This window comes from Gymnoscopelus microlampas (genome assembly GCF_963454915.1).
Source record: "Gymnoscopelus microlampas genome assembly, chromosome: 18".
In the NCBI taxonomy this organism is placed as follows: domain Eukaryota; kingdom Metazoa; phylum Chordata; class Actinopteri; order Myctophiformes; family Myctophidae; genus Gymnoscopelus; species Gymnoscopelus microlampas.
Window position 1 is genome coordinate 4,146,826 of NC_139955.1, and position 23,553 is coordinate 4,170,378.

Consider the following 23,553-nt stretch of genomic DNA (forward strand, 5'->3'; position numbering starts at 1 on the left):
TGTGGTCCAGCAGCGTGAGCTGTGTCCAGGCAACACAAGCAGCCGTCGGTGTCGGGGCAGCAGAGCTGTCAGGTGGGGAAGGAGATAACGCAGATCTTGGTGCTCATCTCTTGAAGCTTGTTTATAAATATCAATACATTTTACATGATGAATATGCCATACTACTTTAAAACTTTGTTTTCATCAAATGGTCAGTTCCATAAAGTCACAGTCCAGTTCAGTCAATTGTGTGACCACACCTGCCCCTCCCCCTCTTTGTCTCATTTTCAGCAGAAAAAGCACTATAGACTTCATTCTTCATAAAAAGGCGGTTAATGTGAACATAGCCTTAGAGTGGTGTTTTTAATGGTGTGGCCAAAGGTCAACATGTAGGACAAATATGATGTTAAGTGGTTAAAGGGATTGGTGTGGTTAAGATTCGGTTTAAGAATGTGGGGATGATTTGTTACAGCTAGTCCCTGGCAGACTCTCACTGCCGAAAATCAAACTACACCCATGAGTGAAAAGTCAAAAGCTTAAATTATATCAAACAACAGCAACACCATTTTAGCCGGCTTGTGAAGCACTTTTATACTTATTTCCTTAGTTCTTGTGAAGCACTTTTATACTTATTTCCATTCAGCAAAAGGAGACCAATGCCACAATAATGTTCATGCACACAAGCAGCACCTCAGTGTGACTCGTGTGACTTTGCTCACAACCGCACACTTACTATCAATAGCCAGAGAGACCTCTCCAGTATTACACTACGTCATGTTCTCTCCTCTTCAGGGTTTATGAGTAAACAACATAGTTAATATGATTAGGGATAATTCAATTCCATCATATTACACTATGAGCCTTTGGTTACAAAGATGAGTAACAAAGACAAGCACAGGAGTGGAACAAAGTTGCCAGCTATGGTTTGGTTGCTGATGTGATAAGTCTGGTTTTAACAACCCTCCTTCAGGGTATCCGTTTCCTGGAAGCCGATCACAACATCACCACAAACAGATCGAAACAGCAAGCATCGATAAACCTTTAGGTGCACTCTGCACATCAAACCTTCTACCTGAGAAACCTACAGTAGGAACCATGTGAGGTTAAAGAGATATTTCACTTTCAAACATGCTTGGAGTCTTTTTAGCGTCTACACAGGCTTTTGCTCGATTCAGAATTTAGAGATTTGATATTCATTTTATCAGACACGCCCCCTTCCTATATAAACACATTGTGACTTCATTTTAACCATGTTAAGACCCATTGAAAACAAACGTCCTTGGTTCTGGTGATTGATATTGTTCATCTAATACGTGAGGGGGCCGTGTAAAAAACAAACATTTTATATAATGTGTTTTTGGAAAATAAAAATTAAATGTAAAAATTAAATAAAATTAAAAAAAGTAATTGAAAAAATACGGCTACCTCAAATAGAAGGACAATATCAGTCAGGACCACGGACGTGCGTTTTCAATTAATCTCTCATGGTTAAATTGGAGTTTGTCTAAATACTGAATCATTTTGATTGATTGAATACTTTATGAACAGATTATACAATGGTGCTAAAAGGATAATACAAAAAGCCCTAAGGGCTTGTTTCCATTGTGGTCTTGTGTATTCAATTCAGTCCGATTGCTCGCTCGTCATGTCTTACCTCAGCCAGGGTTTTCTGCAGAACCACTGCCAGAGCCTCACATTGGACCTGCAGCCGCCGGTGCTGCTGGGTGTCAGCTGCAGGTACCAGGCCCACCGCGGTTCCATGACTCCGAGCCGCCGGAGGCTGCTGCTGCTGCTGACGGAGCGGCTGCTGATGCTGGGAACCAGTGGCCTTGTTGGGTCTGTTCTTGTCAACTGCAAAAGAACACGCGTTCAGGGTCGTTACCACATTCAGCATCACCACTCCCCCGTCCATGCCCTCTGGTTCGATACCGCGCCACTACTCCGGCCCCATACGCTCCGGTCAGGGAGACTTTTACATCGGGCGCTTGCTCAATCGGCGTCTGCTCAACCCCGTTGATTATGATTAACAGACCTGCTCCACCAGCGTAATGACATTAGTCCTTCATATGCTGATTTCCATCTCCTGTTTGTTGTGTGGACGGTCGAGACAGCGCTGTGGTGTATTTTAGCGAGGCTGTGCCACAGCGGTTTTGATTTACAGTAGCTTTATAAATGCAACACCCCCCTGCATAATAATAACCAGCTCATAGCTTCTACTAATGAACCACAAGACGCTGACAAGCGAGGATAGAGGGAGACGCCAAAGCTACAGACTAGAGTTGTGCAAGAGAGGAAAAATGAGCATGTTCGTCAGGACTTATCGCTGATACTGGACACCTGTGGAAGACATGTTAGGGAGGGTATTCTAGTGGTATACTAGTGGTTATTATGTAATGAGATGGTGAAGATGAGCTTGGACATTATAGGAATACCAGTTTTAATGAGGGGGGGAAACAGCAGCGTTCTCAACCACGCAACAGTCAAGGGAAGACCTTTCATTGTTGCAATATTCATGAACAAACATCGTACAGTAGTAACATTCACTGCAAATGGTGAGCGTGGCTCAGCAGTTGGCCGGTTGAATAATCCCCCCTCATGTTGTTGCTTGACAGCAGCTCGTGTCTACAAGCCCCGTGGCTTCATAACACTGGATAAAAATACCCCTCCCACACCGAGGACAGCGCCGTTCATACACACACACACACACACACACACACACACACACACACACACACACTACACGCATTATATTTAGAACGCCCTTTTAAAACAGCCTCCCTCTTGAGTAATGTAATGGATATCAACGGCAGCATTTTCACCAGCAGTGATACAGTACCACTGCATGCTGCTGTGAGGGCTCTGCAGCCAGTGACTGGTAACAGTGAAGGTGAAAGATATTCAGCCTTATAACAAGAGTAGAGGACCATCCACGCCAGGCACTGTTTTCACAACTGTCCTCATTATAGTTGTGGTCTTGACTGTGGGCTCGTGTGTGGATGGCCCTTAACTACTTAAACCCTGCATACGATACTTTCCCTCTACACTAAATCTCTTCGAACATAGCCTATCTGTAAGCTCGCAACGCATCGTGTGAGCTTGTGAACATGCTATTTTCACTGAATGTTTGCCCCAGAATAGGGACAATAGTGTTCACGTGGCTAAGAAGCGGTGTAACTGTGGGCCCATGTTGTACTTGTTTGTGAAGGGACAGACAGATCTCTGGATAGAGGCCTGCTGGCGAGGCACAGCGATGCCAAGGGAACAACATTCCAGCGCTGGCAGAGACAACAGAGCTACAGCGGGCGCACAGGGCACACCAATGCAATAAAGCAGGGATTGCTGCCATTATATGGCAATAACTTTAGGATAATCCATCATATTCATATCGTTGTTTCGTAAAGCAGTGGTTCTCAAAGTGAGGTTCAAACTCGTTGGGGTTCCAGGGCGTCCCCAGCAAAATGTGTAGCATGTAATTTAACTACTTTAACTATATATACACAACGGCTACTTGAACATAGCCGATTTACAAGCTATTTTCAAAACATCTTGAAACAATGTGAAAATGTTTTGTATGGGGGTGCCTGGCACAAAGTATTTTCAGATGTGAGTCCCTGGCCAAATACATATTCATTTGGGGGTTGTTATGTGCTAGCACATATTCACTCCTCAGTTTATAGTCTTGTTTGTTTATGTGTTCACTAATGCTTATTTGTACTGTAGTGTCTACCCTGCCTTGCTGGCTTTGCTGCACTGGACTGGCTAGACACCTGTCACTCACCTGGGAGTGCTCTGGCTGCCCCTCCCTTTTCCCAGCTGTGCTTCATATGTGATTAGGGCGTAGGCTATAAGAGGAGCTGTTGCCAGCTCACATTATCTCCCCAGCACCCCAGCAGAGCACAACAGCAGAGTTGTTCCCTTGCTTATTTGTTTAGTTGTAGTTCTTTATTTCAGTTCCAATGGGCTGGTTGTAAGTATTGTTTGTTATGATTTTCGGTTTCTGGTTAGTTCAGCTTATTGTATGTTTTGGTAGTTTATGGGAGTCTGGTGAGACGACGGGCACATACTGCCTGGCTCACCAGGCTCCCCACTTTTTAGTTTGGCCAGCCCATTACTACTTTTGTTTGGTTAGGACATTTATTTAGGTCTTTGTTTTGGTTAATGTTTTATACCTCTACCCTCCTGGTATATTTAGTGACCTGGTTGCTCACATGAACCCATTGCACATGTTTATTTCTGAATATAAAATAAATTTCATTGCAATTGAGACCTGATTTTTGTCCTATTATTATGTTATGGTCACTGGTGTTCGAGCCAAGTGTAGTGGCCGTAACATAATTGGGGGCTCGTCCTTGCCAATAACTCCCCATTAGGTGAGTTAATTGGGGGCTCATCACAAAATTCATTTGGTTCACAAACATAATTTAGGGATCCCATAATGTAACTTGGGGGCAAACCCTTATGTTTGTGTAGTAAGTAGGCATTTGGTTAAAATTGATAACTAGTAGAGTCCGAGTGGCAGGAGTCTCTAGTTTGAGAGGGATTGCCAGGTACTGTTTTGGTGGTTCAGTAACCCTGTGAGGGTGCAGTTACCTGTGGAGTGGCATCCCATTTTGTTGTTTTTTCCAAGTGCCTACTTGAATGTTAAGGGTGACTGTTTTGGTGTGAGGGGTAACCTAGTTGGCAGGTTATCTTAAATTTGCAGTAAACTCTTTGTTGGAACCGTAAGTTGGGTTGTAGGTTGGCTGTGTTGTTGAGGCTGGGTTTTTGTTTGGATTATGGAGTTTAAGCTTGAGGAGTTTGTGAGGGACCCTACCCTGGAAGTTTTCCATCACTGTGCCAAAGCACATTTGTGGGTAATTGCAGATCATTATAAGATCAATGTGAATACACAAGAGAAAAAGCAAGTGCTCAAACAGATTTTGTGGGTGGGTTTAAGTGATGGGGGGTTGCTTCCTGGTCCTTCAAGTGCTGAGGCATCTAGGTATGTGGTTGAACTGTCCATGGAGAATCTCATTCGGCTGAAGGAGATAGAGCTCGAAATGAAGCGCCTTAATCTTGAGAGATTCCGAGCAAATGCCAGACATGAGATAGTCCGGCTTGAGGAGGAGACTAAGAAGGCCATTCACTTGCGTGAAGTGGAGCTTGGTCAGGCTCCTCCTCAATCTGATGTTGATGTGAGCAGAAAATGGCAACCTGATGTACACATGTCTGTTCCAACTGTTTTTGCCTCCTGTGTTGTCACCTGTTCTTTAGCTGAAAAGCTGGCAAGCCATAATAGTGAAATTGACTTGATTGACAGTTTTATGGTAGAGCGGGATGAGGGTGGGACTGATGGCACTGTTGTGGGTGGGACCAACGTGGTTTCAGTGGAGTCGCAGCAGGTCAGTGCCCCATGTGAGACAGAGGTGTCCCTGTCCGGTGAGTCAGGAGACGTGGCCCTGTCTGGAGAGAAGCTCATTGCAGAGCAGAGGAACGATGTGGAGGTGGCAGAGCTGTTTGACAGTGCTGTTACTGAGGAGATGGAGTCCATGTCAAAGGGGGACTTCCTAAGTGAAGACCTGCTTTCGCGTAAATGTTCTCCACTCAAGGCATCTGGTCAGGATGACTGGAGCCTGGATAGGCAAATTGTAATACCACGTCGGTATAGGCATGACGTTCTGAATCTGGCTCACATATGCCAAGTGGTTGGGAAACCAAACCAACCAATTGCTTCTGCCCTTTTGTTTACAATTCCGGTGGGGGAGCAATTTGAGGGGGTCCAAATTACAGCGAAAGTAATTGTTAGGGTTCTCACTCGTTCTTTTCCAGCATTTGGCTTGCCAGTAATTCAGGAGGACCAGGAGTCCAACGTAAGGTCACAGGTGTTCGACCCAGGTGGTAAGGCAGTTGGATATCATGGTTAGTTGTGTACTTTATCAGCCTGAAGTTGAGATAACTGGAGCGTGTTCACACATTTATACTAACTCTACAATACTGTTTTTTTTTTGGTACATAGGATGTGAAACAGAAACGAAACAAACGATGAATGTGTTGGTATAAGTATCATTTTGAAATTCATTTTCTTGTTGTGGATTTTTTTTTTGTAGCAGATTTCTGTGTCTTGTGTTTAGTATAAGAGTGTTCTTGAATGATGGGTTTCTGGCACTGGTGTGCGGTGTTGCCGGAGTCAGAACCCACCATTCAATAACTTAGGGTGGGGGTGTTATGTGCTAGCACATATTCACTCCTCAGTTTATAGTCTTGTTTGTTTATGTGTTCACTAATGCTTATTTGTACTGTAGTGTCTACCCTGCCTTGCTGGCTTTGCTGCACTGGACTGGCTAGACACCTGTCACTCACCTGGGAGTGCTCTGGCTGCCCCTCCCTTTTCCCAGCTGTGCTTCATATGTGATTAGGGCGTAGGCTATAAGAGGAGCTGTTGCCAGCTCACATTATCTCCCCAGCACCCCAGCAGAGCACAACAGCAGAGTTGTTCCCTTGCTTATTTGTTTAGTTGTAGTTCTTTATTTCAGTTCCAATGGGCTGGTTGTAAGTATTGTTTGTTATGATTTTCGGTTTCTGGTTAGTTCAGCTTATTGTATGTTTTGGTAGTTTATGGGAGTCTGGTGAGACGACGGGCACATACTGCCTGGCTCACCAGGCTCCCCACTTTTTAGTTTGGCCAGCCCATTACTACTTTTGTTTGGTTAGGACATTTATTTAGGTCTTTGTTTTGGTTAATGTTTTATACCTCTACCCTCCTGGTATATTTAGTGACCTGGTTGCTCCCATGAACCCATTGCACATGTTTATTTCTGAATATAAAATAAATTTCATTGCAATTGAGACCTGATTTTTGTCCTATTATTATGTTATGGTCACTGGTGTTCGAGCCAAGTGTAGTGGCCGTAACAGGGGTTCTCAATCTGGGGGCACCACGTCCTTTTTTGTGTAGAAACAGTAACTCTGTGTTTCTTTCTTAGTACACTTCCTCCCGGGTGCTTCTGCGTTTATTCCTATTAACAACAGTTTTAGTTGTTTAGGGCAGTGGTGCTGACAGATTCAGCTGTAACTGTTAGCAGAATCTGTCTTGAGATATTATGGGGCCTTGGCATTAAAACTTTAAAGAGAACTACTGTTGTAAGTACCAATGCCATGCTCTCTGGATCCTTACTTAACATTAGGAACGTTGGGTTAAGGGTACAGTTCAGTTCACCTCAAATCACAATTTCTATCAACACTAAGTCTCACAGCCAAAGAAAACTGTTGAACCCAACAGGCAGGAAACTGCACTGCCTCTTAAAACAAATATGTAGATTGTTAATCTTACTGTTAACAGTACAAACAAGACCAATATCACACCATGAAGCCATTACAAGGTCACTGTGCAACTACTACTGTACATCTGAATATAAATAAAATAGCTCTGCAAAATAACCCAACAAAATAAATTCATATATATTAAATACTAATAAGAGCTTCTCAATTATGTGTTTTCTAAAGGTACTTCATTTTGTGATTAATTAAATGTATTTTTGGGCCAAATTACACACAGCCTTTCATGCAATGGTTGACATTAATGTTCAAAATTTCAGTTCAGTCTGTAATATTATGGGATGGAGGATTCTGCTCAGAAACATAAAAGACAAACTAGGTCTCCACTTCTATCAACAAAAGGCCTGCAACCAATTCCAGGATCTAAAACAAGATTGTATGCAACAATAGCTCAACTATGTTGTTCATTTTAATGACACTCAAATGTTCATTGAGAGGGAAACCATTTCGGTGTGGTAGTATGCCTCCTGCTGGACAACAGTATTATAACACCTCATCTCGGTGATACCTCACTACAAGCCAGAGCTGCAGACAACTGTACAAATATTCTACGGACATAGATTAAAATCTCCACAAATGAAGTACAATCACGTTCAGCATCACATGCATACACATTAGAATGTATAAACAAGAAATTAACTCATTTAGACCTAGACCTGAGGCCGATTCTAAAAATACCTAAATCCTGGCCTAATTTTTCTGACAAACTTCAAATTTGTATTCACAAAATTAGAAATATATTTATACATGTTGCCATATACTGTATAGCAACAACTACACACAAAGGTGTTCCCGGCTTGAAAGGTATAACGTATAGGTGTTCCAAGTCTAAATGGGTTAAGGAATTTAACCCATATAATATAATAAAAATTGTTGTCCTTGAACTTGAACAAAAATGAACATTATGCAACTCATTTCTGCAGAATATATCAATAATTGACACTTTCCTCTGCCTGAATAATTCAAAATGGTCCAAAGAGGACAGAATGTTTCCTGTGAAGCAGGTGGCTTAGACAGCAGGGGTCTAGTCCTGTCACAATTGTTGCATAATGGCCAGATTGCACTTATTTGAGATAATCGTAATTATTTAGCAAAATCACCATCATCCTTTCCATGTTGAAAAATGTTCATAATCCATTCCATGTTGAAAAATGTTCATACATTTTCAAACAAAAATAAATAAATAGCGTAAACAACATATGATGGGTATATTTTCATTTATCCCTCTCCCTTTATGGAGACATTATCAATCATTTTGAGTTTTGTTTATATCATTTGTTTAATTGTTGTCTAGTGTAGTACTAGTGCTAGTCCCGAGTCACATCATTTGAGTAATAAGATCATCATCTTATCCATTTAATTAAAAAAACAAATTGTTTTTTAACATTAATGATCGCAACACCTGTCATGCACCAAAGTACATCAAGCCCTTAACAGTCATTATTTAATTTCAAGCTTTTTCTCCCCACACTACTCCTTTTAGTTCAAAAGTTAGGGCTAGGGTTAAGTTATTTAAATAACCACTCCCCCAAAAAACATTTTTTGTGTGGTTAATGGTTATTATTAATGCTTTGGAGATATGCAGAGTGCAAGAACTAGGGTTTTCATGGTAAAGCTTCACAAACACTAACCATACAAACACAATTTTTGGTGGAGTGGGTCTTGAAACAGTTGTGTTTGTTTAGGGTTCTGAAGGCTTTGTAAACAATGTACAATATATATATATTGTTAAATCATTTCAGAAACAGTAATCTAGACAAGATACTGAAATAGTTACTAATAATAGTGACTCCACTGGGCACGGATCTGGTGCTGTGAGGAGATATCACACCACTGCAAAGCTTGACAATCATCCACTTGTTAAAGTGCTGCAGATGAACCTCCCAGTTTAACACGCAAAATATTGCTTTTATTTATTTATTTGAATGTAAACATGGTCCCCGATAATGATACATTGACAATTATAATGATCACTGATAAAGAAGGTTAACAGTGGCATCATGTCTGTGATTAATTCTTATTAAATTAATAATTCTTGATCAAGTTCCAGTCAACAATCCAATGTGGGGGGAAAAAACCTAAATGTTCAGAAAGGCTTGTAATACCAATGATGTAGTCAGGTATAGAAAACATCTGCTAATGACGTCACACACCGTTTAGTGTCCAGTGCATTTCCCTTGAACACACGACTACATCATAGCGAAGCGGTTTCTTTTGTCTGGAAAATATGTTGATTTAAGAAAGCAAATTCAAAAGAAAATGACTCATTAATAGTGAAATAATGTTTACCTAACAATGACTCAATTATTCACGCGGGTTTGGTAACTAATGGAGAAAATGTTAACATACATATGCTGGCGACAGCATAGTCCTTTAACCAAAAAGCTGATTTTTAGAACGCATAAACACAACCATATTTGGCATCCACTATCAAAGAATCCAAAACTGAAAACATGAAAACAGTCTCTGGAGGGACGCTGTTCCCACAGCGGGGTTTATCCATCAAAACAAGGTTCCCATGGCTCAACCTCACAACTCAGGATTAAAATAACCCACATCTCTGAATGAAACTGGATTCAAATAACCCAGATCTCAGAATGAAACTGGATTCAAATAACCCAGATCTCAGAATGAAACTGGATTCAAATAACCCAGATCTCAGAATGAAACTGGATTAAAATAAACCACATCTCAGAATAAAACTGGAGCACTCATGGCATGTATGCATGGACACAAAAAGGTGACCAACATAAACCTCAGATAAACATAATCTCGAATCGTTATGGCTTTAACCTCTTGATTCCCCCTATTCTGGGGGAACATTCGGTGAAGAGATTTGGTGTAGAGTGAAATAACTAGCAGACCTAGTATAGAGCCCTGAGTGACCCCGGTCAACTAAGTATACAGTAAGGTTTAAGTGGTTAAAGAAGCTCAAGTGTCAATTGTTCATTTTTAGCAACGATGTAGAAAAGAATTTACTCTAGCTCGGTGGTCATCAGATAGCGGTGTTTAAATAGGTACAGTAAACAGGAAAGATGAGCCTGCTTTTCAAAGCAACAAACAGCCAACACCACTAAAAATAGATGCCTAACTGGACACAGCACTGCAAGTGCAAAGAGGCAAACAGTGAGTTTAGCTGGAGCCCTGCAGACTTTCTAGCAGTATTAGTAGATTAACAGAGCAAAACACACCTGCATGGAAGTTCACAGTACTCCCCCTGCATCCCGACAGCAGCTGCAGCGTTCGCAGTAAGCCCTTGGCTGCCAGACGCACGTGGAGGTTGGACAGTGACAGCTTCGGAGACCATAACATCTCTCAAAAAAACAGATTTGACTGGCAACAACTACCTCACAAAAACAAAACCACAGAGAGATCTAGTGTTGAGCGGAGTAGACGCGTTGGTGTGTAGCAGTGTGTCACACACATTGCAACCGGTGGCTGTAGTAAACATTACAGCACTGACAGACCCGCTGGGGGGGGCATAAAGACCCCTCCTTCAGACGGTCACTGCAGCTCTCCTAATTCAACAACCAATGAGCAGCCAGAGGTGTTGTGGGGAAGGGGGAGGGGGTGCACAGCTGTGGACAGATGTGGGCAGAATTCCTAATTCTCATTGGTAAAGCCAGTCTTCATCCTTCCATTCATGCAGGCTGTGTGTAATGACTGCGTTATTATAGGGATGCTCAGGAGAGAGGGTGATGGGAGGAGTCAACACAGATGCTGTGGCCAATGGGAATGGAGTGTGGATCCCTACTCTTGTTATCATTAGCCGTGTTGTACCGTTCTGGTTGCCACCAGCAGAGGGAGGGTGTTGTCAACACGTACAGTACATCCCACTGTATTCAGCCCACCTCGAACCACTACTCAAATAAATGTGGTTCAGGAGGTCAAACGGCCGAAGGTTTCGATCCCTGACTCTTCCTGGGTTAGTGTCGAAGTGTCCTTGAGCAAGACACTGTGTACATATAGTGTTTTATATTTGTGGTGATATTGAATGTTTGGTGCTATTTTTTATATGTTGATGCATTGAATACGGACCCCAATGGAAACAAGACCGCAAGGACTTTGTTGGTGTTATCCTTTTAGACAAAGTGTTTGCATGGTTTCCTCAGTGTGTGAATGTGTGAGTGCCTGAATGTAATGTACATTGTAAAGCACTTTAGATAAAGGCGCTACATAAATGCACCATTTACATGATGCTATTCTCAGTTCAGTTGTCTCTGTATACATGTATACGTTTTCTGGAATCATCAGGTTTTTTTTTATTTGGTACATTTTTATCGTCAATAAATATTCTAAAGCACCTTGAACTAGATTCTATATGTAGCCTAATATATTGTATACATGACTAAAAAGCTATTCATAATTATTAATTAGCTCAGCTATTGCAGCATCATATTTCTGCAAGCAGAATAAACGGAAAATAATGAACCAAACCATGTTCCCTGAAGGCCAATCCAACAGACTCATTACATCTTTACCAAGGAAACACATGTGAACGAGGGCAGGCCAACAGCCCGTGGCCTCAGTCCAGACCTCCGTGGATCTGGTCCGAGTTCAAAGAGCCAAACAACACCCAAACCAGTGAGTCACATATTCCACATCCTTCTAACAGAAAAAAAGAGAAACACTGGCTGGACTCAAGCCCTGTGACATGATAAATTACATTCACATACAGTTGACACAAAAACCTAAATGCATCATCAAGAGTTTAGCCGTGAAATAAAATGAGACCCTTACCTGCTAGGGTTGAAGTTGGATGAATAAGCCTTGAAGAAGCTGTCCTTTTCAAGCTACTGGCTGTAGACCTTGAAGGACTTTTCAGACTACTAGCTGTAGACCGTGAAGGGCTTTTCAGGCCACTGGCTGTAGCCCTTGAAGGACCTAGAGAGAGACAAGAGGTTGAAGAGTTAATGTGAGTACCAACAGCATGCTGATGACATAGTGTGTTGTTCAATCACAGTCAGTTAACCACTTGACACATAACACATATTCTGGGGTTAACATTCAATGAAAATAACAGATCTTCAAGCTCCAAATGAGTCACATTGCAATGCGTTGTGAGCTGTGTAAATAGTTGGAATGGAGGGGTGGGGGGGGGGGGGGGGGGGGGGGGAGGGGGCCTAGTTAGTATATACTCCTGGGACACTCCAGTCAATGAAGTATATTGGTTTAAGTGGTTAAATGATACAACTGTTACAGCATGTACTGTAGTGTGTAGTACTAGACAGTCAGAGCTAATGAACAGGGTCTGATCAAGGACAACAGTGATTAGAGTTGAGGCTCAATTAACTGACAAACCACAAGGTCAAATACACTCACTGCGCGAAACCCTGGCACAGTTCAAGGTCACCTAGAATTCTCAGTCAGGTTTCACAACAGACATACCATGGCCACTGATTATCTGTCTGTTAATATAGGATATCAGGACACCTAAAACACTGTCCCAGTCAACAGTTTAATCACAGTTCTCAATAAATGCTCATAATTTTTTTTTTTTTTTAATCGCATTTGATCATAACAGTAAACAAAATCCACTTCTGTTGGACTGGAATCTGGTTACAACCAAGTTAAAAATATAAACAGCCTCTTTTTTCCTCATCGGTATTATAATCACTGGTACACATAAATGATGCAGTGTCCTGATATTTATTCTAAATATAGGGTTCAACAAAACATCAATCAATCAATTAATGTGAATAACATGTGGCTGAATAAAAAACAAAACGAATATATGCCTGCATGTTCTATAGCTTGAATTCACTGTTCTGTGAGCAGAAGAGAAAGCTGTGATAAGAATGTTCGTGGAATATAAATTTAGAAACAAAACAACATTTTATTAAAAGGATTGCTTTGATGTCCAACACGCAGGTAATAAAGAACCCAAATCACGATGTAATCAAGATTATCTGTGAAGGAAATCTATCTGCAGATACAAAACAAAAAGAAAAGAAACTCGGCCGACGTTCCTGGCTGACTTACTTCTCCAACCACGTTTTCCCTCTCTGCAGCTGAACGCTGCTAACAAAGGAATGATACAGAAACGATAGGATGCCACCAGCACACACGTCAGCAGGGTGAGGTCACAGCTGGAGCCGCCGCCGCTGCCTTGTGGCATCAAAGAGGAAGAATTGGCTCCAGAGTGAAGTACTGGAAATTCTGTCCAAGTACAGCTTCTGAGTCCGGTGTATCCCGCCATGAGGACAAGATGGAGCGCAAATGGGAAGGGGTCCCCGCGTCCATGCAGCCTTACGGAGTGTTAAATCAAGGCAGGGGTCCCCTGCATCTATGCAGCCTTACAGAGCGTTAAACAAGCAGGGGTCTCTGAATCCATGCATCCATGCAGTTAAACGGACAGGGGTCTCTGCATCCATGCAGCCAGAGAGCATTAAATGGGCAGGGTCTCTGCATCCATGCAGCCTGATAAGAGCGTTAAAAGGGCAGGGTCTCTGCATCCATGCAGCCTGATAGAGCGTTAAACGGGCAGGGGTCTCTGCATCCATGCAGCCAGAGAGAGCATTACATGGGTAAGGGGTCTCTCATCCATGCAGGCAGACAGCCAGGCATGCAGGCTGCTCGTCTGGACGGGAACTAGAGTGGAACAGACCCGCTTGTCTCCTTGACAACCTTGCGTGGGGGACCCCATAGTGTAGAGAGAATACAACCCCCCACCCCACCGCACCCACCCAGCCAATGAGGGAGCAGTACGCCGTCTGAGATGTGGAGATGGAAAAAGGCTCATTGTCTGATTAGGGCTCTTCTCTCCAGTTGAGGGGGATGCCTCCACAGAGTTGTTATTGTCACCATGTGCAGTTCAACACTACATGCAAACATAGAGCTCATCTCATTCAGTGAACAACATTCAGCCCATTCATGTTGCACAGTGTTTACAATTAAGAGTACAAATGTCAGATTTAGTATGAACATGTCGTTTTGTCATATTAGCACATTATCTTATAAACATAATGTACATACAGTAGGATCCAGGGTGTTTTCCCCCCCAAAACACTTTGGACAACATCCTATGTATTTAAGGTAACCAGAACACTCGCCCCAAAACACACTCGCCCCCAGCAGTTCTTGTATTCGTTTTACTGAGGTTAAGGTTAGGAATACGTTTACTCGTTTAGGGTTAGGTATAGTTTTACTGAGGTTAATAATGTTAGGTTTAGGCATAGTTTTTTTTTTGGTTACGTTTAGGAATACCTGGTGGCGACCGTTCCGAGGTCACCGGATTGGACCCGGGGCGAGCGTTCTTGTATTCGTATTTAAGGCAGGGGTCTTCAAAGTTTTAAGGCTAAGGACCCCCTAGCTGAGAGAGAGATGGGGCAGGGACCCCCACTATATTGTATAAAATTGTGTTTCAGATTAAACTTTTTTTCTTTACTTGGTCTGCTCTACACCAAACCTCAAAAGTTCTAGGTCAAGGTATTAAAAAACAAAAAATCCTATCGCACAAAGATTTGCCAAAAAGCGATGTCTACATCACTACATGTCACTTCACTGTATCTGGGCAGAGATGGAGGTCTTCATTCCAAGGACACTGCCAGGGGGGAAAAAATCCCAGCCCAGCCCCCCAATGTGGGTCACCATTACAGTGCTGCCCCTCCCCCTTAGAAATATGGTTAACACTGTGGTCAGACTCTAAAGAAATGGCCTGGATTCAACTTGTAAAAAAATCTTCATGAATGAAAAGGCAGTCGATACAGTATTCTTTGAAAAATGTAATTCAGCTGCTTGTCAGGTGAACACCCTAAATCCTAACTTTTACCACACCAAACTAGGGCTGTCAATTATAATTTTATTGGCGCGTATTCTATTGATAACTTATTTGATTAATCAATAAGCGCATTTTTTTTTGTTTTTCAATATCAACGAATCAATGCAAAAAAACGAATAAAATGGAATTGATCTTTTTTTTAAACTAAATTAGTCTGGCAAACCACTGTGGCACAAAAAAAGCCTGATCTACAAGCTCACAACGCATTGCATCACCATGTATTTTGCCATTTTTGTTGCCTAATGACAATATAACAATATTTGTATCCCCTAAAATCAATGATATATTTTTTATAATCATTAAATCGTTTTGTTGCACCCCTACACCAAACTCATGCATAAAACTACACAAGCATTTTGGCTCCTTTCGCTATTCATCATACAACAACGTATAGGCTATCATGGCTAATTAAGTTATTGAAGGAGCCTTTATACACACTATTACTGTATGAATCATTCATGGGGGGAAAACTTCTGACGTTACAGGTTTTATTTGTAATTTTCACAGCTAGACAAACATACACAATTTACCCATGTTGTTGACCACAGAAAACATAGGAATGTGTCAAGATCATGCAAAAGCCATTCAAGGATTTTAAGGAAAATGATGTCAAAATACTCCCAAAGAAGTGTCACGTGTGTGTCCCTCTACTGGGTTTTGTGCAGTCAGTGAGCTTGTTACAAAGTAAACACTGTATTCTGTGACTTTAACCCTCCCTTTCCTTCCCCTACTCTTTCCATTAGCACATCTGGCTTCCCATCAGAGGAAGAGTTACCCCCTTCCCCCCACCCAGCCCCTGTCGTCTCTTACTGTAGATCTGGACACAGGGAAAGGAGGGGACATCTGTGCGTGTCCACTAACGTTCCTGTGGACACTCAACCAGTCCACGGTCAAGCAGGACAAGGAAAGGAACAGAGGAATTGCTCCCTCTCATGGCGACATAATTGTATGGCATGTACAAATATCCTGTTGACAGGGTTGAGCAAAGCTCAAAGCCCTATACATTACAGCAGTGGCAGTTATTAAGGGCCGTTTGATATTTGAGGCATCACTGGAGGATTTTAAAGTGCTCAAATAAAAAAGGTGTGACCCTCCTGGTGACAATATAATTTTCTTTTTTCCATTTCATATAATGTATGAACATTTATATACAATTTCTAATTCATTCAAATGCATTGAATCACTTCAAATAATTATGTCAAACAATGACTATTTCTTATAATTATTTAAAAAGGTAAATGTTTTATACAGGTAAATGTTTTATGTATTGTAGCTACATCACCGTCCTGCTCTGGAGAACTTACTAGAACTAAGGATAATCTAGCTCTGGTCCATATAGAGTTCTCCTTAACGCTATGCGACGGCACGTGAATGTTCCTCATTCGAATGGGTGCAAAAGTTCTACACTTCAGTCAAATTGTCAAAAAATTCCATTGACCAAATATGTTGGTGACACACTGGAGTAACTAAAACCTTTCTCCCGTCTGATGGAATATTTTATTTACATACTGGCCAAAAAGTGGATTTTACACAAAGAGTAGGCTTCCAACACCTCAAAACCGTCTTTTCTGTGAGTAGTGAACGTGTATTGTTTATTTTGAAGTTGTAGACATTGTGAACCCGTTTGATTGAGGAAACTACATGTGCAGTCACATATCATTAAGGAGAACTCCTAACGCTATGGACCAGAGCTAGGATAATCTGCAAGCATGTTATATAACCCCTAAAGTCAGCCTTGCTCTAGCTTCAGTCCAAACACAGCTAACCTTGGACCACATGGTCCAACCACATGGCTTGGCACTTTGTTTACACAACATAGGACATGTTTAGAACTCAGCTTATGCAAAGGCATATTGTATGGCTTATATGGGTATTCACTTTGACCTACAGTAAATGTTTATTTACACTCAATCGCATGACGGCACACAGCAAATGTACAAGATCCACAATGCGTGGCGGATCTATTGTGAGCCAAGTACGAACGGGGCTTTACTCTAGTACCTACTGGATAGGATTCATCACAAAGCTCCGACTGTCTGAAGTCTCTCTTATTGCTTTCACAGGCTCCTATCCAGCAGTGTAAAACTGAGGGTCACAACTCAAACTTGAGACACAGGCACCTCTATTAGGTAACAGAATCATGGGCAGCAACATTACAATGGCAAAGCCATTTGCTGATAACATGCGTTTACTGGTAATATTATTTGTTTTGGCCATGTACTTTCGATTGATGATTCTGGCTTTGGTGTGCCTTAACAGACTACAAAACTATTATTTTACCTGCGCACACAACATAGAAAGCGTTGCGTTTTGCTTATCACTTTGGCTTTTGAGTAAACATTCTTTGCCATGCTTTCTGTGATTGTACTTTAATTCCAGGAACTAAATCCCTTTCTTTAGCTTATCAAAACAATTAATCACTGATGAAAAACGTCAATCCTACCTGCTGTGATGCTCTGCTTGGGCCTGGTGGACCCAGGGGCTGCTCTGGGGCTGGAAGATGGAGGTTGAGTGGCACGGTTTCCTCTGGGAGGTGGAGGGGCAGGGGTTCCTCTGGAAGGTGGAGGGGCTGGGGTTCCTCTGGGAGGTGGAGGGGCTCGGGTTCCTCTGGGAGGTTGAGTGGCAGGGTTTCCTCTGGGAGGTGGAGGGGCAGGGGTTCCTCTGGATTGTCTCAGGGGAGTGGCCTGTGGCCCTGTGCGTGTGCGGCCCTTGGCTTCATTAGCTGCTGCCGGCGACTTAGGGGAGGGTGTCTGCAACGACAGCAGCCGTTTTGACCATTAATTGTGCAAGACAGCGGAAATGACAGGTAACTGTTCGTGTCCACAGAAAGTTCTTTAGTAGTCTTGTGAACCAGAATATAGGCCATTATAAACTACTGAGATTTACTTGAAAAGCGAGACATAATACTTGTACACAATATAACAAAAATTTGTAAATTGGCTGTCTTGTGTTCATTTTCAAGCGCGGCTTGATCCACATACATCAGCTCTAAAAGGTATATAAATGACATTGTTTAATGTTGAAAATGAGCAGGAACCATGTGGCCCATAGTAATAATGTCCATCTGTACCGGATGTTAGGGATGTGCATGACTTACCAAAATCAAAGTCGATTAGTCTACTACTACTATTTAGAACGAATATTCAATTCGACCATATATCAAAATAAAAATAAATAATCGATTTTTATCCTCAAAAACGATTAGCCTATTCAAATATTCGATTATTCTGACCTAACCCTACCGGATGTGAAACAGAGTACGGGTTGCGACACAAGCACAAAAAAAAAATCCAATCCAGTATGCCGAATTATGTCATAAACCAGCAGATTCCCATGATCTACTCACCAACAGGCTGATCTTCTTAACTTCTCTGCTGGCATTCACAGGAGTTCCTCTCTGGGTCTCATTCTGTGTGCACTGGTTCCTTGGTGTGCTTGAGGCCAGGTAGGATCTGGGAGCGGTGAAGCCAGATGAGACAGAGGCAGGCTTGTTCTTCCTGAGCGGACCAGTTGACAATGAAGATGACGCAGCCATCTCAGATGAAACACTGGCAGGTCTGTTCTTCCTGAGTGCACCAGTCGACTGTGTTCTGGAGACAGGACCCTTGTATTGGCCAGAAGCTGACAATGACCGCACCTTATTTCTAGTCGCCCCATTGTCAGCCTTCAAGCTCCCAACAGCTGGGTCAGGTGTAGGATCAGCTTGGTTGCTTCTGCTAGGCATTTTGAGTGGTAACTGGGATATGGTTGTATTGCCAGGTAATGTTGCTAATGAGGCTGCTGCTGGTTCTGCTCTGGAGCTGGCCTGACTGCAGAGGGCCGGTGAGGGTTCTGCTACCTTCATAGGGGGTCTTCTGTTTCCTTGACACGGTGTGCTAGTAGGCATGTTGACTTGCAGTGGTTTGTGTCTTGTGGTTTTTACAGGTGTAGGTGTAGCCGCCGGTCTGGTCATGACTTTAGACCTCACACTGCGGACGTCTGGCTTAGGAAAGCTTTTGACTTCCGTTTTGCTGACTTTTTTAATGGCTGAGCAAGAGGGTTTGGCAGCCTGCGGTTGGCTCACTGCAACAACTGCCTGAGCTTTAGTGGGGCGGACTGATGCGCTGTCTGCGTTCCAAGTACATGGAGACTCTGCTAGGGAAGGGAGGGGCTGACGATCCATGCCTGTCATTGGGGTGGAGGTCTGTACATCGGAAAGGTAAGGGATGGTCTGTTGATTCATGACCATCATTGGGGTGGAGGTCTGTACACCAGAAAAGGAAGGGATGGTCTGGCGATCCACACCTGTGACTGGGCTGGAGATCTGTGCATCATTGAGTGTCAAAATCTCACGTGGCTCTGGTGTGAAAGTGCCATTGACAAAGCGGTCACTGTGAGGTGTCCAAGGTGCCGTTTCTGGGCCAGTCTCGCCAGAGGCAGCAGGAGATGGTGGATACAGGAATGTGCTCTTTTGAGCGAGAGGATCTTCCTCCTCAGTGGGGGCGCCACCGTCAGCCGCCTGGAGGAAAGTCTGGAAATTCAAGCCACAGGGCGGAGTGCATTCTCGAGTGTCCTCGAGAATCAAGAGCGAATTGGAGACGTTGAAAGTCTCGTTCTGCAGGCAGAAGGTGTTGGTCCTCATGACCATGGCTTCAGAGGCGAAGGATGAGGAGGAGGACGCGTTCTCACTGGAACCTCTGCGTGACGTCTCGGTAGACGCCGGTGGGCTGCCCTCCTCAGAGCTCCTGTCACCTCCAGGCAGGGCTGTCACGATAAGGAAATTTTACTTTACGATTAATTGTCACACAATTGTTGGCATTTAACAATGGAATATATAAATACAAATTACATTTCTGTTTGGCTTTTAGCCCTCATAAACAAAAATGCCACGATATGACGAATAACTTTAATATACAAAGAAATGACTGATATATTTAATAACTTTATACAGCGTGCTGGCGCGTTGTAAGCTGATTGTCTATTTAAAAAAAAAATTAAAAAAAATAAAAAAAAAATATATATATATATATATTTTTTTATATATATATATATATATATATATATATATATATATATATATATATATATATATATATATATATATATATATATATGAACATTTTTCAACATGGAAACGATTATAACGATTATGCAAAAAATAATTGGAGATTCTGTAATAATTGTTATTGTCATACAGTACCTCCAGGATGGTGGTCCTCCATCAGGCTGCTGTCCGGGGCGCTCATTCCCCAGTTTGTGTTTTCATTCGAGAAAACCAAACCGTTATCATCTGTGGGAGTAGGTACGGTCACCCAGCTGTTGTTGTTGGGCGACAGTGTGACTGGTCGTTGGGCGATACGGCCCTCCAGCACGTTGACCTCTCTGTCATTTAAGTTGCCGGAGGAGTCGGGTGAGTTTGCAGCAAAGAACGTGAGCTGGAGACCACTTTGGGTAGATTGACCTCCCCTGGCTCCGAACAGGTCCTCAGTGGACATGCTAAATGTCTCATTGTTGCCCATGGCTCCAAACAGATCCTCAGTGGACACACTAAATGTTTTATTGGACATGATGGAGCGGTGTCTGGAGTTGATATATCCACTTGTTTTCAATTGTTTCAAAGGTTCAGAGAAGCTCACAATCAACAGTCACATCCATGGATTAATTATGACTGTAATCCGTTAAACCATCATCAAGGATTAGGGTCTTCTTCAACTGTCAAGTGTGGGTAACTGGGGAGTGAGAGGGGGGAGATCCATTTAAAACATATTTGCAATATAAACATATCAATATGTTGTACTTTTAGATTAAGAAACAGCTCAATACTGCACATTTTGAGATGAGTATTAAAACGTAAATCCTTAATGGTGTTAAGCCACACTTCAACACAAGTAGAAAGAGGAGAACTGCTAAAACATCTCTTCTTGAGACATGATGTGGGTGTGATCTCATTTGTAAAATGATCTCCAATGTCAGCAAATGAGCCAGTCAACTAAGTTAGTTGGTAATGTTATAGGTTAAGGTGTTGTAATAGTACCTGCATACACACCAAATTATTTATGGCCAAGTTGAATGAAAAATGCACCAAAGTTCAGGTTAGTGATTGACTGTACAGCAGACTGTTAAGCCATCAGCCGGTAGAAATTAATTCACTTCTCATTTTTGTGACCTGTTGGAATTTGTATTTTTATGTTTTCAAAATATCACTACAAGTATGAAATGCGTGATCTAGTCAAATCCTCAGTGTTACTTTAAACAGGTGTGAAAAATACTCCACAAATGATTACATTCTCAGAATAAAACTAACAGTATTCAGGTGAAGGTGCTGCATGTGATATTGTTTGGTAAAAACTAAAAGTTTTGTTTAAAAGTTAAAGCTCTATATTAGGATAGTAGTAATCCTTGCTATAGAGTGTTCAACAGTGGTCTCCCCGTCTCTCCAGCTCTTTAGTAAACAGAAAATACGATACATCATTTGCGGGATACCTATTTTTTCATTCATTTTAAACACTTTCCCACTTTTTTTCTCGTTTTTTTCCCCCCCTGACTAGTGGATGAAATTGGTATCCCGACCAGATTTCTTTTTTTTTTTTACATTGCTATGATAGTAATCATAGCAATGATTACTATCAGAATATATTATTTTAACAAAAACACTATCACTTACAGCACCTTTAATGTGAGGAGTCATGAGTAGTCACAGACATCTGCGCTGAAAGCCAGTCTAAACAGCTTTGTAGTGTCCTGGCCAACGCTGTCTGGCCTGCTAAGCTTCCCAACAACAATGACACCACCAGTGTGGAACCGACCAGCACAGTAGAAGACATCAGATCAAACCCAATAAGTTTCCTGTCTGCGGACATGGGTTTGTGTACAGAAGTCAAATAACATTTTACTTTACAGTCCAACTTTATGGTAGTTTGAACTTAAAGTTCTAAACTAAATGCAAAAGAAAAAAAGACATCGTGCAATTCTACAGATGCACATCCAGTTAGTGTCACACAACATGAATCCTGATTGTTGTAAGTGAAGTAGATTACGGTCTGCTGCACTTCAATAACAGAGGGGGCCCCAGCAGGGTGGATAAAACAATTATGTCACAGGAACATTTATCTTACATGTAGAGGTTTCTTTTGGAATACAGTATTACAATGAATTAACAACTTAAGCCCCTCTTTTTTTTGCATAGCACATGCTCACAACTTGAGCTTGTATAGACCTAGTATTTTCTCTATTTTTGAGCCCATAATGACATGCCCAAACAAATTGGGGCGCCAGGTTGAAAGTGTTTAAGAACTAGTAATTCAGGCCAAAGCATGAGGAGTTGTTAAGTCTTATTATTTAACCACTTGAACACCAACATTACCATTGTGGAGGCAACGAGATTAGGTTTAGACGGAAAAAGTGGTGCAAGTACAGAGCCAACTCAGTTCCAGTTTACTAAAAAGCCTATAGGGTTTAAGTGACTAAATGTTTAAATACCGCTTTCCTAGCCTTGGTCTTGTGTTCTGTACTTGTATGCTGTGCTGGAATTTGATAGCAACCATTACCTGAAGGCTGTGAGGATCACTCTGACTGAACCTTTAGTTTTAACACCTGCGGGGAAATGAAAATAAATGCCTGTTGTTCCAGCTACTATTCAGAGCAGTGAAATGAATGGACTTCTTAAAGACAGCGATTCCCAACCGGTTGTCTCTCTCTCTCTCTACCCATCTCTGACCACTTAACACGGCAGCCGAATTTGGCTGTCAAGTGGTCAGATGGGTGGGCCCAAGCGGATCGGCCAGTTTATCAAGTGGGCCTTGATCCAGAAAAGGTTGGGAAGCACTGCCTCACGGTTGTCATAAGACCTACAGTAAGTGACACCTGTGTTCAGTTAGTTAGCAGATAACGTCAGAGCTACTGTAGCTGCAGGCTCAACTATTAGACAACGCTACAATTACACTCTGTACTGTGCGCTTTCTGCCAGTCAGCCAATGACCAACATGCTAATCATAGTAATCAAACTTCTTGCCCAAAAGAACAGAAATGTACTGGCATGTTGCCTTTATCTGGGGATCACAATACTCAGCACAGCCCGTTATTATACAGATTACCAAATGTTTACATTTCTCAGAAGACACCATATTTCAGCTAACAGCACGCTGCAATAATGGCACACTTTCTGGCACGCGATGCGTGACAATGTAAAGAGGAAGGCTCCTATTGCAAGTGTGTAATTCTATGCTCTCTTCCTTAAGGCAGGGGTTATCTTGTTTCATAGGGCTGTAACTATCCGGAATTTTCTTAGCGATTATTCTATCGATTACTTTTTACGATTACTCAAAGATATTGTAGATTGACTATTTTGTTTGACATTTGTTTCGCCTATAATGACATGCCCAAAATATTGATTACTTTATTTAATTATTGATCAATTACATTGATTCGTTTGATTAACTGCTGCATCCCCTGCATGATTGACACACATCTCAACATCACACCTTATTCTTAACTTTGAGACA

The 23,553-nt window shown here is 42.1% G+C and overlaps 1 protein-coding gene across 1 annotated transcript in view; it reads right to left on the reverse strand.

Annotated features, from left to right (window-relative positions):
- Nucleotides 1–20,619, reverse strand: part of mtus1a (microtubule associated tumor suppressor 1a) — a gene marked incomplete at its 5' end in the record, with an annotated part of 46,343 nt that extends 25,724 nt beyond the window's left edge. The window contains 5 exons of the mRNA XM_084086086.1: nucleotides 1,634–1,830; nucleotides 12,034–12,177; nucleotides 17,517–17,823; nucleotides 18,420–19,816; nucleotides 20,253–20,619. Of these exons, the coding sequence (XP_083942212.1) occupies nucleotides 1,634–1,830; nucleotides 12,034–12,177; nucleotides 17,517–17,823; nucleotides 18,420–19,816; nucleotides 20,253–20,619 (2,412 nt within the window). The remainder of the gene's footprint in view (nucleotides 1–1,633; nucleotides 1,831–12,033; nucleotides 12,178–17,516; nucleotides 17,824–18,419; nucleotides 19,817–20,252) is intronic.
- Nucleotides 20,620–23,553: the final 2,934 nt, after the last annotated feature.